Below are 15,544 nucleotides of genomic sequence, written 5' to 3'. Positions count from 1 at the left end.
TTATATTTAAAACAGAGCATAGACAGAGCATGGCATATGTCAAGGCCGAGACTGAAACCAGACGAGGAGGGCGTCATCCAGTTTCGTTGATCCATCTTGGCTTAGGGATAAAATACGATGTCTGATCGTACGGTCAAGCTGAGTTAGGGAGCTCACCATGCCGGCGTCTATTTCTTTCCTTCCAAATAAAGTAGACAGAGGCCTGGAGAGTATAACGGATGAGGAAAAGTGTAGAGCCCTGGTAAGTGAAACTGGAGGCCAGCGAAATAATCTCCGTGAAGCAAGTCAACGACGACGACAATGACGAAGACGATGACGAGCCGACAAGACGACGACGAGAATGATGAAGACGAAGACGACGACGAAATCACCAATGTTATCGATTTTATCAGGAAAGATACTCATGAGAAGTATGAGAGAGATGAAATACTTCAAATTGTTAGGATTGTGTTTGTTCATGTTTTGGATGTAAAATACATTAAAATCTGAAGTGAAACAAAATCCATTGGAAATAGAATAACAGTGATTTTACAAATGCTTTAAAATCATCTAACAAATATTTAATCCAATAACAGCAAATTTTATTGTATTTTTTAAAATATCTAATTGAATAACGCTAGATTTTGAAATACACCAAACTCTATTAAAATACAAGGTTGAATAACACCCCCTTAGCTCATAAAATTTCACATATCACACCAAAAAAAATTATTATTTCACGGTTTGGCAAATCAAATACAACTTCCAAAAGATAGAATAAAAAACATGATCAGTGGCTATTTTACGAAATTTACCCCTGTATATGTTCATAAAATATAAAAAAATCATTTTTTGTTAAATGAAATATGTTTTTATGGTGATGAACAAACAAAAGGAGGAAAAGGGGAGAAAAAAGAGAGAGCGAGGGGCGCGCGTGTGTTTTCATTCCCGTGGGTTATTGGCCGTTCATCTCTCTTTCTATTTTCCAATGCGCAGGTCAGGTCACATCGCAAGCTGATGATTGTTTCTCTTTTTGTTTCTTTTGTTTCCTTCTGTTATCTCTTTTTGAAGCTTCGTCTTTGCATTTGTCGGATTTATTTAAGGTATGTGTTTTGTCAGAAAAAATCCATGCTCTCATTGACTTAATGAATCTATTTGAACAAGAAAATGCGATAAACACGAATTGAGCTTTGACAATGTATAAACAGGAACAACAACAACAAAATTGTCTGATACAGTTACAATAATGTTGGGTGACGATAAAGATTCAGACGACCTTAATGTATTTCTAAACGCCATTGGTGAAGCTGGAGATAATGATGAAGAAGAAGAAGCTCCAACGAGAATCTCCACCTCTTTCAATGACATCGACTTCTTGACCTTTGACGATGAAGATTCACATCACAACCCGTTTCAAGATTGTGAACCAAGTCCAATCAACGAGCCTCCTCCTCCTAAGGTTTATGTCGCCCCTAGGGTGATGATAAGTCATCAAGATTCGTTTTCTGAAGATTCAAGAACCGATGTGATCGAAGATGCTAGGATATTGCCTGCTTCGCCTCGTTTGCGAGTTCCTGCTTCTCCTCGAGCTTTTGTGTATCCGAGATCTGTCGAATCGCCTCGTTTCGGTTCTCCCGTTGGTGTTATCGACACAGCTTCGCCTTTTGATTCGGTTAAGGACGCAGTTTCTAAGTTTGGTGGGATCACAGATTGGAAAGCTCATAAGATTCAGACAATAGAGGTTTTATAATTTGAGCTTTTGTTCTTTCTTCACATGATTTTTTTTTGTTTATATGAGAGATCTTGATTTTGATAGTTCTTGATTGGTGTGTCAGAGACGGAAGATGGTGGATGAGGAGCTTGAGAAGATACAAGAAGCTATGCCTGAGTGCAAGAGAGAAGTTGAGTTAGCTGAAGAGGCGAAACACAATGCGTTGAACGAGTTAGAGAACATAAAGGGACTCATTGAGGAGCTTAAACTCGAGTTAGAGAAAGCGGAAAAGGAAGAGCAACAAGCGAAACAGGATTCGGAGCTCGCTCAGATGCGTGTTGAGGAGATGGAGCAAGGTGTGGCCAATGAGGCAAGTGTTGCTGTCAAAGCACAGCTAGATGTGGCTAAAGCGAGGCAAGTCTCGGCTACTTGTGAGCTACGATCCGTGAGAGAAGAGATTGAAATGGTTAGTAATGAATATGAAGAAATGTTGAAGGAAAAAGATTTAGCTAGGGAGAAAGCTGATATTGCTGTTATGGAAGCTAAAGGGATTGAGAGGACGATGGATGGTTTGAGTATAGAGCTGATTGCAACCAAGGAGTTGTTGGAATCAGCACACACGGCTCATCTTGAAGCTGAAGAGATGAGATTTGGTGCGGCAATGGCTCGTGATCAAGATGTTTACAATTGGGAAAAGGAACTGAAGATGGTGGAAGATGATATCGAGAGGCTTAACCAAGAGGTTCGAGCAGCAGATGATGTGAAAGCTAAGCTAGAGACTGCTTCTGCTCTTCAGCATGATCTGAAGACTGAATTAGCGGCTTTCACCGAAAACACAAGCGGTAATCTATTGATGGAAAAGGAGAGTAGTAATAATGACATTCATGCTGCGGTTGATTCTGCAAGAAGGGAGCTCGAAGAAGTCAAATCCAACATTGAGAAAGCAGCTTCCGAGGTGAAAACATTGAAGATCATCGCTGGATCATTACAGTCTGAGCTTGAAAGAGAGAGACATGATCTAGCAGAAACTAAGCAGAGAGCTAGTGCGAGTCTGGCCAGGAAAAACGATGAAGATGCAAGAGAGGAGTTGGTGGAAACAGCAACGAAGTTGGAGCTGGCGACAAAAGAGGCAGAGGATGCAAAGTCATATGCTACAGCTGCGAGAGATGAGCTTACAATGGCGAAAGAATTGTCTGAACAAGCAAAAAGAGGAATGTCTACGCTAGAGAGTCGGTTAACTGAGGCGAAAAAGGAAATGGAGGCTGCTAGGGCTTCAGAGAAGTTGGCCTTGGCTGCTATAAAAGCTCTGCAAGAGACTGAATCTTCTCAGAGATTCGAGGAGATTAATGAATCACCAAGAAGCATTATAATTTCCGTAGAGGAATACTATGAGCTAAGCAAGCAGGCACATAAGTCAGAGGAGGAGGCAAACACAAAGCTATCAGAGATTGTCTCCCAAATAGAGGTGGCTAAAGAGGAAGAGTCAAGAATCTTGGAGAAACTAGAGGAAGTGAATAGAGAAATGAGCGTAACAAAAAAAGAGCTTAAAGAGGCTATGGGAAAAGCCGACAAGGCTAGAGATGAGAAGTTGGGTATGGAGCAAGAGTTGAGAAAATGGAGGTCGGATAATGGGAAGAGGAGGACAGACGAAGGCCGGGAGCCTGAGAAAAGCCCGACGAGGTCAAGCACCGAGAATGGATTCGGACAGTCAAAATCATTTGCATTTGGTGAACAAGGAAGCAGCAGCAACTACACTGGAGCAGGTACTAACAATAATAATAATAATCTGACCCCTGAAACAAAGAAGAAGAAGAAGAAGCTATCTTTGTTTCCAAAGGTTTTCATGTTCTTGTCAAGAAAGAAGTCTCACAGTCACAAGTAAAAAATGTTGCATACCTTTTTCGTTTTCTTCAAAATATTTGGTTTGTTCTTTTCTTCTTACACCAACAAAACAATACAGACTCCATCAGATGAGTCTAGCATTACATTTATGTATGTTTGTGTTGTATTCACTTATAGGAAATAAAGGTATTTGATTGATACACACTTGCCAACAAAGTATAGAAGATCTTCAAAGGGAAAGATTCATATTATTAAAACTCAATACCAATTTTATGTTCCAAAGATAAAGAGAATACAAAGATACTTGAAAGAACTTTATTTCTGACTAGTGCTTTACCATTGCTTTTAAATATTCCACCTCTCTAATAAAAAAGCCAACCCTTTGAAGACATAAATTGAGCTTTGAGTTTAGGGGTTGCTGCAATACCACTTCTTTTTGGTGTTCACAACTTTGAAGGCTTTGGGAAGATGTCGGGTGTAAATTTCTGAGCTGCACTGAGACTACCCTTGATCTTCATCGCACCCCTGCATCAACATATTCAACATTCACAGAATTCAGAGATCATCTTCTTGAACCAAATCAAATTCACACACAAGCTTGTAACAGTGGATTTCGTGGTTCAGACAGAAGATAAAACTTCTAAACAAAACTTGTAATGACATAATTTTGAGGATTCAGAGATCAACTAACTGAACCAAATCTTAGTTACACAAGAGCAAATGAGATATAGAGGAATGATATGAACAAACCTAATGAAAGCAATCTGAGGATTCATCTTCCCAGTAGCAACTTTGACAAAATCATCATCCTTGAAGGAAAACGTAGCATCCACTTTCCCTCCTTCATATTTCCCTAATTTTCAAAAGATCCAACCACAAACGCAAAAGTCGAAAAATCAATTACTTTTCACTTTTTGACTAAAACCAAAATCTCAGATTCTCTTCATTTCAATTCCCAATTGCCACAATCAACAAGAAAAAGCTAACCTTTATTAGTGTAAAAATCAAATTTCAAGATTCTCTTTTTCTAAATTCCCAATTACCATAATTCTCACTTTTGACTAAAATCAAATACTCAGATTATTTAATCTGAATTCCCAGTTTTGCCATCATCTCAACAAAGAGCTAACCTTTGGGTGTAAAAATCAAATCTTTATGTACCCAATTACTCAAAATCAACAAGAAAGAGCTAACCTTTGGTGACTTCGCCTTTCTTCAGATCGACGATGTAAGTAACCTCTTCAAACCCTAATTTCTGAAATTTCCAAATCTTTCACAATCAGCACAAACGCAAAACAGAGGAAGAACGATGCAAGAGGTCTCTAAACAAAAAAGGACCAACCTTTGGAGCGATGTTGATCTGATAAACGAGTCCGATCTTCTCGGTGACCTCTTTACCGGCGTCGGAAGAGAGATGCTCCTTCATCATGTCCATGATTGCGTCGGATTTGAGTTGGGTTTTCGCCATTTTTGTTGAAGGCAGTGGAGTGAAATCGGAGAAGAAGAAGGTGAAAAGGTGGGATTTTTAAGGATGGAGTTTGGTAGTGAGAGACAAAGGAGATGACGTGATCGATAAGTATGGAAAGATTGAGATTTTTTTGGTTAGAGAATGGCACGCTTCCCTATTCGCTTGTTCTCGCACACTCTGTATTTGTATATATTTTTTTTTATTTCTTTTTTGGGAGATTTAGCAGAGTAAATTGTTTTGACCAAAAATAAACAGAGTAGTAAATAATTATCAAATAAAGCATAAAAATCAGATATTCACAATGTTAATTTTTTTGCTATATTATATATCATCATGCCATTAAACATATGTTTATAATATATAAGAATTGTGTAAATATTTGTAAAAAAACTAGAAAGTGGAGAAAAATAAAGCTATCATATATTTAATGAAACAACAATTATTTTCAAGAGTTACAATTATTAGGATAAAAAAATAAGAGTTTTTTTCCCAAAAACAAACACAAAATTTTAAAGGTTTTTTAAATCAAGAGGTTATTCAATTTTTGGTGTTAAATTAGATTAAAAGTTGGTATATATTATTAATTTCAATTATAGTATAATATAATTAATAATATATAGATATATTAAAACTTGAGACTATGTTGTTAGTGTTAAATTATAAATTCATGTTACTGATTAAAGCCAGAAGGATTTGGTGCATATTATTATTTAGAAAAATGGTGAAATTTGTTAAACAAAGGTATATCCAAAAAAAGAAGGATACAATATTAATCAAGTGCTCAAAAATTAAAATTATGTATATATCTAAGAGAAATGTATAAGCTTACTTTAAATAAAACATATTAAAGAAAACTTATTATGAACATCACACACACCAAAAAAGAATAGTGAAAAGTACTAAGAAAAAATTGAGAAAGCTATTTGTAATAAAAATAATTATAATAGTAGTGATAGATATTGTAGAATTTTTTTATTAAAAATTAAAAAGAGTTATATTTTTACATAAGTACACATATTTAAAAGGTAGATTAATCTTATGAGTTTGTAGATTTAGGAAAATTAAAATAAAAGAACACTATATAAAAAGTGGAAACATAGTAGACTATACATATTTTAAGTAAATATATATATATATGTGAACATAATTTTTTTTTCCAAACAATTAAGATAAAATGTAATATTTAAGTAGGATATAAACAAGTCCAGTTATGAGATTCATTACTAGGAAGCAAAACATACGTGTAGTACAACATTGTCAAAGAAACTTCGCGACAAAGGGTGGATATATTCTCTAAAATTTATTTACGTCTATGTTAGTGTGACAACCCGTCCCGTGGACCCGACCAGCCCCTCCCCCGCCCCCGACTAGCTTGCCCTATAGGCCCCAAAATGGCCCTGCAGGGTATCGATCATAACCCCTCACCGTGGATAGGAACTCACATCCAAATCCACCAATAGGTTATTAGTGCGTCAGACGTTCCTCGAACCCTAGTTCCCACCTTTCCACATTTTAACAACCTTCCCACAGGACAAGCTGTCACCAATTGGTCAAGTGGATTTGGATGTCCACAGTGATGAGTTAGGATCGATGTCCTGCAGGGCCAGCTTGGGGCCTATGAGGACAGGCTAGTGGGGTCCACGAGATGGGTTGTTACAATTAGTAATTAATGATCACTCAACTGATTAAAAAAAGTATTGGAAGATGGAAAAGATGAAAAATAGTTATGATATTTCTACATAATCAATATATTATAAGTGAGATAATAAAATGTGAAAAGAGAGTAGATGTAAGTGATGACGAGTGTACACTGAAAAAAAAAAGAATTAATTGTGAAAAATACTAAAAAAAATAGATAAATTATATATTTCTTAATAAAACAAATTTGACATCTATATAGATTTTTATTTTTAATATTGGATAATTATAATTATATTTAACGGTCCGCATTAATAGCAATAAAAAGTATAGTCCGCGCAACGCGCTGGTTATAAATCTAGTGTATATATATAACTATTGTTAAACTTGTTATTCATGGTAATTCTTAAAATGAAAAGCAAATTTCAGATATGAGATATCTAGTTATTTGGTGTGATTTGTTGGATCAATCAACGTGTAAGATGGATTCAAATGCCATCATCAACACAGGGGAGGGGAGTAAGGGTTTGGTACTAAAGACTTCAAGGAAGCTAGAATAAATTTGCACCACACACAATCAGAAACTTCTAGGGAGTTTTGTGTGTTTTTTTTCCAACTTTTTAATGGTTTCTTCCGTATGCAAGTCAAAATACAGATCGTCTTGCATTAATTTTTTAATGGTTATCCTGTATACAAGTCAAAATACAGATCCCACGACTCGTTTTGAGCCCAAACTATTCGATTTAACCGAAAAAAACAAACATAGCCATAGAAACCCAAAACACTTAGTAAAACCACTGAACCAAGAACCATAGGTGATGTTTTGTATTTGTTTCGGGGTACCATTCGATTTTGGAATTTTACCCGAACCGAACCGTGAACTGTTCGGTTCCTATCTAGTAGCCAAACCGAACTAAATTCCAATCTCGGGTTGGTTCTTCGGTTCATGTTAATATGCCAAGCCTAAATTGTGGAACATAAAAAAACTTTATAAATAGAGGTAACAACCACTAAACCATCAAAAACTAATTTGAGGTCGTTCTAAGGTTTTACAGTACAAATGAATCCACTCACACATGAGCAAATATATATTTTATAGTTAGGGATATAATGATGAAGACACTTGTAACTAAAAGATGGTAAATTTGACTTATATGTTATGCAAGTATATACATTACAAAATTCTCATAAAAGCTTCACTATCTGACTTCTCAAGAAACAGACTTCAAATTTATGTCATGTTCCAGGAGTTTATTGAGTGGAACAACCTATGCAAAAGGAACAATTCGGGTCAATAACTCATCGCATTCAGTGATATGATCAAAACTCTAGTAGTGGACGGAAAAGTTACCTGATCGGTACTCGATGATCCTCCGCTCATCACTGTCTTCATCTTCTTCGAGCTTCCATTTTCGCCTTTTGTTCCTTCATTGACAAAGTTCTGATCCGATACCTCTGCTTTAAAACATCACAAGAAAAAAATTAGAATAGAAACAAAATATCTAAACAGAGGAATAAAACTCATTCAAATAAAATTAATACCTTCTCCAACGCTGATTTGGTCGTGGTCACGCAAATGAGAGCAAATCTGTTTGAGACTTGAGGCTGAACCAGAGCTGCATATGACCATTACTGTCTTCCCATTTGACCTGACCACTTGACTTTCGAGCTCGGAACTACCTTCACCCGTAACCTGAATTTGTGTCTTTATTAAAGGTTTATAATGCTTGATCCATGGACTCCTAAGAAACTCATGAGAACCACCACCGTGTCTTAAGTTACTCCGATGTTCAGGTTGTTTCACATTAATCTTCTGCCAGAAACCATCATGAAGAACCTTGAACTAAACATATATAGAAAAGATAAAAATTTCAATGAAAAGTGATATTACAACTTCAGCTATAATTAAGAAAATAAATGTCTCATACCTGTTCTTGAGACGGTTTCCTACCGCTGCTACCGAACCTCGTGGATTCGGATACATTGTCCTTCTTCCCGAGAGTGCCAAGGGAACTATATAACTGATCTACGAATGAAGTTTCCATAGATTTAAGGTATAAACTATGCTTCTCATTAGTCCATTCGGTATCCATATACTCTTTCCCCGCAGAGTACTGCAACAAAGATTTAACAGAAACTCATCAGCTAATTGCAAAAAAAAAACGAGTTTGTCACAAATTTGTCATCACACACGAGTACACAACTCAAGATTCTTTGTAAAAAGGCTAATCTATAACAATCTAATCATCTCTATAATGAAGCATGAACATCAAAAGCAAGTAACTACTTCATTCTCCAATGCCAAATTCATCAACAAGACTATGTAAATCGAACAATTTCAAAACATATGTTCCACAAATAATAATCAACAGAAACCAAACTAATTCCGTCAAAAAACGTAATACCGCCATGAAAACCGCTCTATAATTCAGATCTGAACAACGAATACGACGGTGATTCAGATTCCGGCGAAGAAAAACAGACATGCAATCATAATAATAAAATAAAAAAAAGTGAGATATAAAATGATGTATACCATGGACGAAGTAGTCTCTCCCTCCACGGAAGAAGCATCGTCGGAAGAATCGTCAGAGTCGTCGGAGCAACGACGGCTACTATAGCGTCCTCTGTAATCACCAACCATTGGCTTATCTTTGTGGAGAGAGAGAGAGAGAGAGAGAGAGAGAGAGAGAGAGAGAAGGAGAAGAAGAAAATGAAAAAAAAAATAAATATCAGAGAGAAAGAGAAGATGAAGAAGGTGAAAAAAATATCAAAAGAACGATACAGTTGTAGACGCTTTTACACGTGGGTAAAGTTGCCACGTCATCACCGGTCAATTTGGCGGAATGAAGCTTTTTTTTTTTTCCGTTTAGATATTTCAAACACGTAAAAAAAATATCGCAGATATTTTCTGCCAACTGCAAAATATCTTTGCACCGTCCTATTCTCTTTGATTATTCCCTTTTTTTTTTTTTTGTTGTTGCTTTTGGTTTAACATCTCTGACTTTTTTTCTTGTTTTTTAATCATTATTTCATCCAATGGGAAGTTGGCAGCTCATTCTTATGCATAAGTTTTTATATTAAGCATTTGTTTATAGATGAGATTCACTTTTCTATTTTCTATTAGAATAATTGTATTGTATCACATGCTATGAGATTAACTATTGATTACGAAAATAGCAATAACTTGACTTATTCATGTCCCTTTTGGACATTTTAGTTTTTTAATGAATGTTTTAATTCATTAGATAAAGATTTTCATGATTTCTTAATATATATGTGACTTATTCATTAGATAAAGATTTTCATGATTTCTTAATATATCATTTTTGTTTTTTTATAAATTTTGGGTTGAATATTTATTTGAATATATATACATATTTAGGCATTAAAAATTAAAATTACCTATACATATGTAAAATTACTCACACTTACACAATAATCTAAGATATCTAATATATTAAAGAAGAAGTCGAAATAGCTCACAGCCAATCTCATAAAAATTGACGTCGTTTATCTTTAATGAAATTACCCTTAAAATTTTTTTGCTAAAACGCACCACATTCATACTTAGACTTAAGATTACTAATTTGCCATTAATAAGATTCAAAACTGGACATTTTTACCCTTTTCTAAGTTTTAATTTAAAAAAAATAATAAAAAAACGAAAATTAAAAAAAAACGAAATTTGTTTTACAAAATCGGAAATCTAATATATTTACACAATATCTCTTTTTAAAAAATGGAAGATAAATATTAGAATATATTACGAATATTTGTTTAAAGAAAATTTCTATTTTTTTAAATATTTAAATGGTAAAGATAATTATGACGATTTTCCTTCTAAGCTATATATATAGAGGCTCAGCCAAAATAGTAGAAGTCGGATTCATTAAGCTAAAAATATATTTTGAGAGTATAATGTTTCTTTTGTATTATTTTGGTTCTAATGAATCAACTGTACTATTGTATGATTTGATTTGTTTTTTCATGTTGATGTACTATCCATATGCTTTGGTGCTTTGCATGATTAATTTTTATGCTGCTATAATTTTTAATTATTATGTTGAATCATATCAAAAGTTTTACTCATTTTGTACTGTTTGGTTGTGTTTTAGGTGTACATGCCATGGACCATGGATGTTTTTTGTATATAAAAAACAAGATTGGACGAACAAGTTGATGAAGCAAGCAAAATAATCAAATCGGTAAAGTATTTTTAATAATTGTATTTATTTTATTTTTTATAGTGGTGATTGTTATTCAATTTTATTCTCTTGGTTAAACATGATCATATTTTTATTCCATGATTTTTTATTCTACAAGCAAATGAGCAAAGACAACTTTTGACAATTTTATATGATTCATCGGATTCTAATTTTTATGTTTTTTTTTTAGTGGTTGTTTGGAAAGCAAGATCAAGCAATCATAGACTTTGTCTATGGATCCTCTATCTTTAAAACATATAGGTTGTATTATTTTCTATATTTTGTTTTATAGTTTAGTAATTTGAAATAAAATTTTATATGTAATCTAATACATATTTTTTTTTGTTTCAGTTGAATTCATGGATGATCATTGATCATAATTGTGGATCTACAAAACTGAATACAATGAAATTCAGGTATTAATTTTTGCTAATCTGAATCTTTAATTTTTAAAAATAATATTGTTGCTAATATTATTTGTAATGATTATAGTTGCATAAAAATTATGGTGGATTCTATTCATAAAAAAAATTATGGTAATTTTCTAAAGACTTTGATTTCTTTCTATTTATAAATAAATTAAATATTTTTATGACTAATATTTAAATAAATATTTGTGACTAATATTTCTTCGTAAATATTTGTGACTAATATTCCTTCTTCCTCCTAAATTGATAGCAAGAAGAAGGAAGGAATATTAATTGGATTTGGGACTTTATATCTCAGAGATTTTTCAAGAATGAAAGAGATTAAGGAAGATTAGGAAGAGTTTTTTTAACAATTTACGATTATTGTTTATTTGAAATTGCTTTAGATGGATAAATAATATATAATAAATAGTAAATTTCTCATTTTGTTTAATAAAAAAAATCAGAAATCTAAATTTTATGTCTCATTTAAAATTTAAAATTAAAAGAAAATAAATACTAGAATATATCACAAATATTTCTTTGAGAATATCACTGTTTTTAAAATTAGTAAATTTCTACAGACCTTTTGTTTCACTTTTAAAATTATTTTTCTTTTAAAAACGAAAATTAGAAGAAAAAAAACAGAAATCAAATATTCATATCCAATTTAATTTTTTTTAAATGAAAAATGAATACTTAAATCTTTGTAAATATTTGTTTCAAGAAAATTTATATTTTCTAAAATGTTAATTTCTATAGATAATTATGACGGTTTGATTTGGATAGAAGGAATTGAAAATCTCGAGAGGATATACTACAAATATCCATTTAATTTGATGATATGACACAATCTTTTGTGATCTCGACAAAATCTCATAGGGTTGATGTAAATCTCCAGAAAACCCATGTTATTCCGGTTGGATACTCTATCACCAAAAAGAGCAACAAAGATTCTAAATAAGACAAAAGGTCATGACAATTAAAATGTATATATATTGAAAATATAAACGAGTAATTTTAACAAATTATTTTTCTTTCAGTTTTAAAAATAAACTATTTAAAAAATGAATTATTATTTTTAAACGAAAATTAGAAAATCTCAAAAATAAATAATCGAATCCCATTTTAAATTATTAAAAATGGAAAATAAATACTATTTTTAAAGATTAAATTATAGCTTCTCTTTTAGTTGATTCTTTTCCATTTACATTTTTGTTGGAATCCTTTTTAGCCATATAATTAATTTACTTTTTGGTTTGTTAAATTAGTTGAACTATTATTTAAAAATATATTTTCCCACTCAAATTTATAAAAGAATTGAATTAGTGATATATTTGACCACAAAAAAGTTTAGACAATAATTCTTTTTAAAAAAAAAATTTCCCACACAATTCAAATTGTTATATGGTTAATTGAATGTAATTTATTTTTCGCAAAACAAAATTATAAATAAGTGTTTAACTTTACTGTTGTAGGTCTAATGTTGACACAAGCTCAGATAAAAAATATATGTTTAACTGAAATAGAATTGATGTTGCGATCGAATGGAACGTCTCTTACGGCGTTTGAGAAAATGCCTAAACCAGATAATAGTATGATGAACACAGGTGTAAATAGGTTTATCGCAGATGAGAGAATATATAAGCCTCATAAACAACAGGAATGGTACAATGAGTTGTTACCTATGCTAACTGAGGAGCAAAGACGTGTTTATGAAGAAATCATTCACTCTGTGAATCACGACTCATTCAAGATTTGGTATTCCAATCAATCTTAATAAATATTTTGTGTGTACTATTGATGTCGAATCGGATCTTGCTGACTTAATTAGAGAAGCAAAGCTCATAATATGGATATTGAAGTAATAATTTTAAGAAATACTAATATTAAATACATATCTAAAATTCCATCTTTATTTTTTTTTACAGGTGAGGAGAGACGATATCTTAGGTCTGATAGTATTGAAACGTCAGATACAAGTGCTCATGATAATATGATCTACACTCAGGAATTTCTAAACAGTATACAAGTTTATGGATTGCCAAGCCATGTTTTAACGTTGAAAATAGGAGCACCTTCATGTTGCTAAGGAATATAGATCCTAAGGGAGGTTTGTGTAACAGTACGAGGTTAATTATTACTCAGATGGCCAATCATGTAATCAAAGCAAGAATAGTGACAGGAAATAAGGTTGGTAATAGAGTACTTATCCCTAGGATGTATGTTAGTCCACCTGATGCAAAGTTTCTCTTTCGTATGAGGCGACGACAGTTTCCTGTTACTGTGGGTTTGCAATTACTATAAACAAAAGTCAAGGTCAGACGCTAGAACATGTTGGATTGTTTCTACCGAAACCGGTTTTCACACATGGACAGCTTTATGTTGCCTTCTCTCGAGTCACAACCAGAAAAGAATTAAAGGTGTTAATTACAAATAAAGATGGAAAATGCCAGAATAAAACACTTAATTTTGTTTTTCGAAGAAGTATTTGAGACTGTATAATGATGGTTTGTAGTTGGATAATTGTTTTGGATATTTAGACTTGAATTATATTTCTTCTCTTAAATATAGTAATTTTTAATATCTTTAACACTACCTCTATTTTATAGTCAGATATAGACTTTCACATTGGAGAAACCCATTTTCTAATTTAGACTTATTCTATATTATAAAATAATAGATAAATACATTCTAGATGGTCTAAGAACATATTATTTAAAATTTTCACATGATTATATTTTATTTGGTTTCAACAATGTTGTTTGAAAACATATAATTGTTAGCTGTATCATAAAGTGTATATATAATTTTACATCATATCTATTAACTACAAACTTTACCTTTAATCTGTAATTATATATACTAGGATTTCAGCCCATACGTTATCGTACGGGAAAATGAAAATTTAAAATGACTAACTTTATGGTAATTCTTTAACTGTATAGTATAAAAATCATAAATAATGACTAAGATTAATCAACCAAATAGTTAAATAAAATATTTGTTGTATATATAAAATGAAAAATCGATTCAGTGAAAATAAGAGAATAGGGTTAAATATATATAAATCTAAGTTTACTGAATCATACTCAGATAATCAATTTTGAAAGATATTCACATTAAAAAAAAATCATTATTCTATCAAAATTTATAAAAAATAATAAGAGAATCAGGGAGAAAGAGCTATAGCTGCAACAAACTAAATTGACTAAAAATATAAATTTATTAAAAATTAGAAATCACAATTAATTACCTAAATTAATACTTGGAAGAGATGATCAATACAGGTAGATGGAAAACGACACCAAATAAAAGTTAGATGAATAAATCATAAATAAAACAATTCAAAATTTTTTAACAAAGATGAGTGAATCAATGTTGATTAATAAATTGAAAGAAAATAATACTTATAATTTTTAAATTTGGAGGTGTTAAACAATACTCAAAGAACAAAAACTCTTTTCAAGGTCCATAATATATATATGTCCATAATAAATGTGAACACTAAAAGTTGTGAATACAGCAAAGAAACACAATTGTTGGATCAAAATATTACAACATTTAATATTATTAATAAATCTAAACATCTAGATGAGATAATAAAAATAATCTTATCCCTTATATTTAAATTGACACCTAAAAGTGAGTTTGCTATAATATATAAACATATAAATCTATGAAAAAATAGAAATCACAATCAATTACCTAGATTAATAATTGGAAGAGATGATTGATGCATGAATAAATGGAAAACGACACCAAACAAAAGTTAGATGAAGGAATCAATAAATAAAACAATCCAAATTTTTAACAAAGATGAGTGAATCATGTTGATTAATAAATTAAAAGAAAACAATACTCATAATTTTTAAAATTTGGAGGTGTGAAATAATACTCAAAGAACAAAAACTCTTTTCAAAGTCCATAAAAATATGTATATATATAAAAACAAAAAGGTGTGAAAACAAAGAGGTATGAAACAAAAAGGTGTAAAACAAAAGGATGCGAAAACTAACAAGTGCAAAGATTGAAAGCTAGGGGTACGACGAAAAAACACAATTGTTGGATTAAAATATTGCAACTTTATCTAAACAAAAAAGTGTAAAACAAAAAGGTGTGAAACCTAACGGGTGCCAATATGGAAAACTGGGGATGCGACGAAGAAACACAATTGTTGGATCAAAACTTTGCAACTTTTGAGATCATTAACAAAAGGTGAGATAATTTATAATACTCAAAGAACAAAAACTCTTTTCAAAGTCCATAAAGATATGTATATATATAAAAA

General features: G+C 31.9%; 3 protein-coding genes across 5 annotated transcripts; 1 reads left to right on the top strand and 2 right to left on the bottom strand.

Moving 5' to 3' along the window:
- LOC104725189 (protein WEAK CHLOROPLAST MOVEMENT UNDER BLUE LIGHT-like 3) lies at positions 874 to 3,736 on the top strand. The gene is made up of 3 exons (XM_010443806.2): positions 874 to 1,082; positions 1,188 to 1,720; positions 1,815 to 3,736. Exons 2-3 carry the CDS (start codon positions 1,226 to 1,228, stop codon positions 3,570 to 3,572), a joined length of 2,253 nt encoding a protein of 750 aa, XP_010442108.1. The 5' UTR covers positions 874 to 1,082; positions 1,188 to 1,225; the 3' UTR covers positions 3,573 to 3,736.
- On the bottom strand, positions 3,756 to 5,152 carry LOC104725188 (non-specific lipid-transfer protein-like 1). The gene is made up of 4 exons (XM_010443805.2): positions 4,875 to 5,152; positions 4,727 to 4,787; positions 4,283 to 4,385; positions 3,756 to 4,057 (listed from the first exon to the last, which is right to left on the bottom strand). The coding sequence occupies exons 1-4, from the start codon at positions 4,998 to 5,000 to the stop codon at positions 3,976 to 3,978; spliced, it is 372 nt and encodes a 123-aa protein (XP_010442107.1). The 5' UTR covers positions 5,001 to 5,152; the 3' UTR covers positions 3,756 to 3,975.
- Positions 7,607 to 9,384, bottom strand: LOC104725187. Of its 3 annotated transcripts, none has more exons than XM_010443802.2 (5): positions 9,175 to 9,384; positions 8,567 to 8,752; positions 8,181 to 8,481; positions 7,990 to 8,093; positions 7,607 to 7,906 (listed from the first exon to the last, which is right to left on the bottom strand). In XM_010443802.2, exons 1-5 carry the CDS (start codon positions 9,280 to 9,282, stop codon positions 7,850 to 7,852), a joined length of 756 nt encoding a protein of 251 aa, XP_010442104.1. In that variant the 5' UTR covers positions 9,283 to 9,384; the 3' UTR covers positions 7,607 to 7,849. The 3 variants fall into 3 exon arrangements, with proteins under 3 accessions (XP_010442104.1, XP_010442106.1, XP_010442103.1); XM_010443804.2 differs by having other exon boundaries at positions 7,990 to 8,096; positions 8,181 to 8,451; XM_010443801.2 differs by having other exon boundaries at positions 7,990 to 8,096; positions 9,175 to 9,382.

The sequence above is a fragment of the Camelina sativa genome, chromosome 11 (genome assembly GCF_000633955.1).
Source record: "Camelina sativa cultivar DH55 chromosome 11, Cs, whole genome shotgun sequence".
NCBI classification, from domain to species: domain Eukaryota; kingdom Viridiplantae; phylum Streptophyta; class Magnoliopsida; order Brassicales; family Brassicaceae; genus Camelina; species Camelina sativa.
The sequence above is the reverse complement of the archived record's forward strand: the minus strand, read 5'-3'. Positions and strand labels throughout refer to the sequence as shown.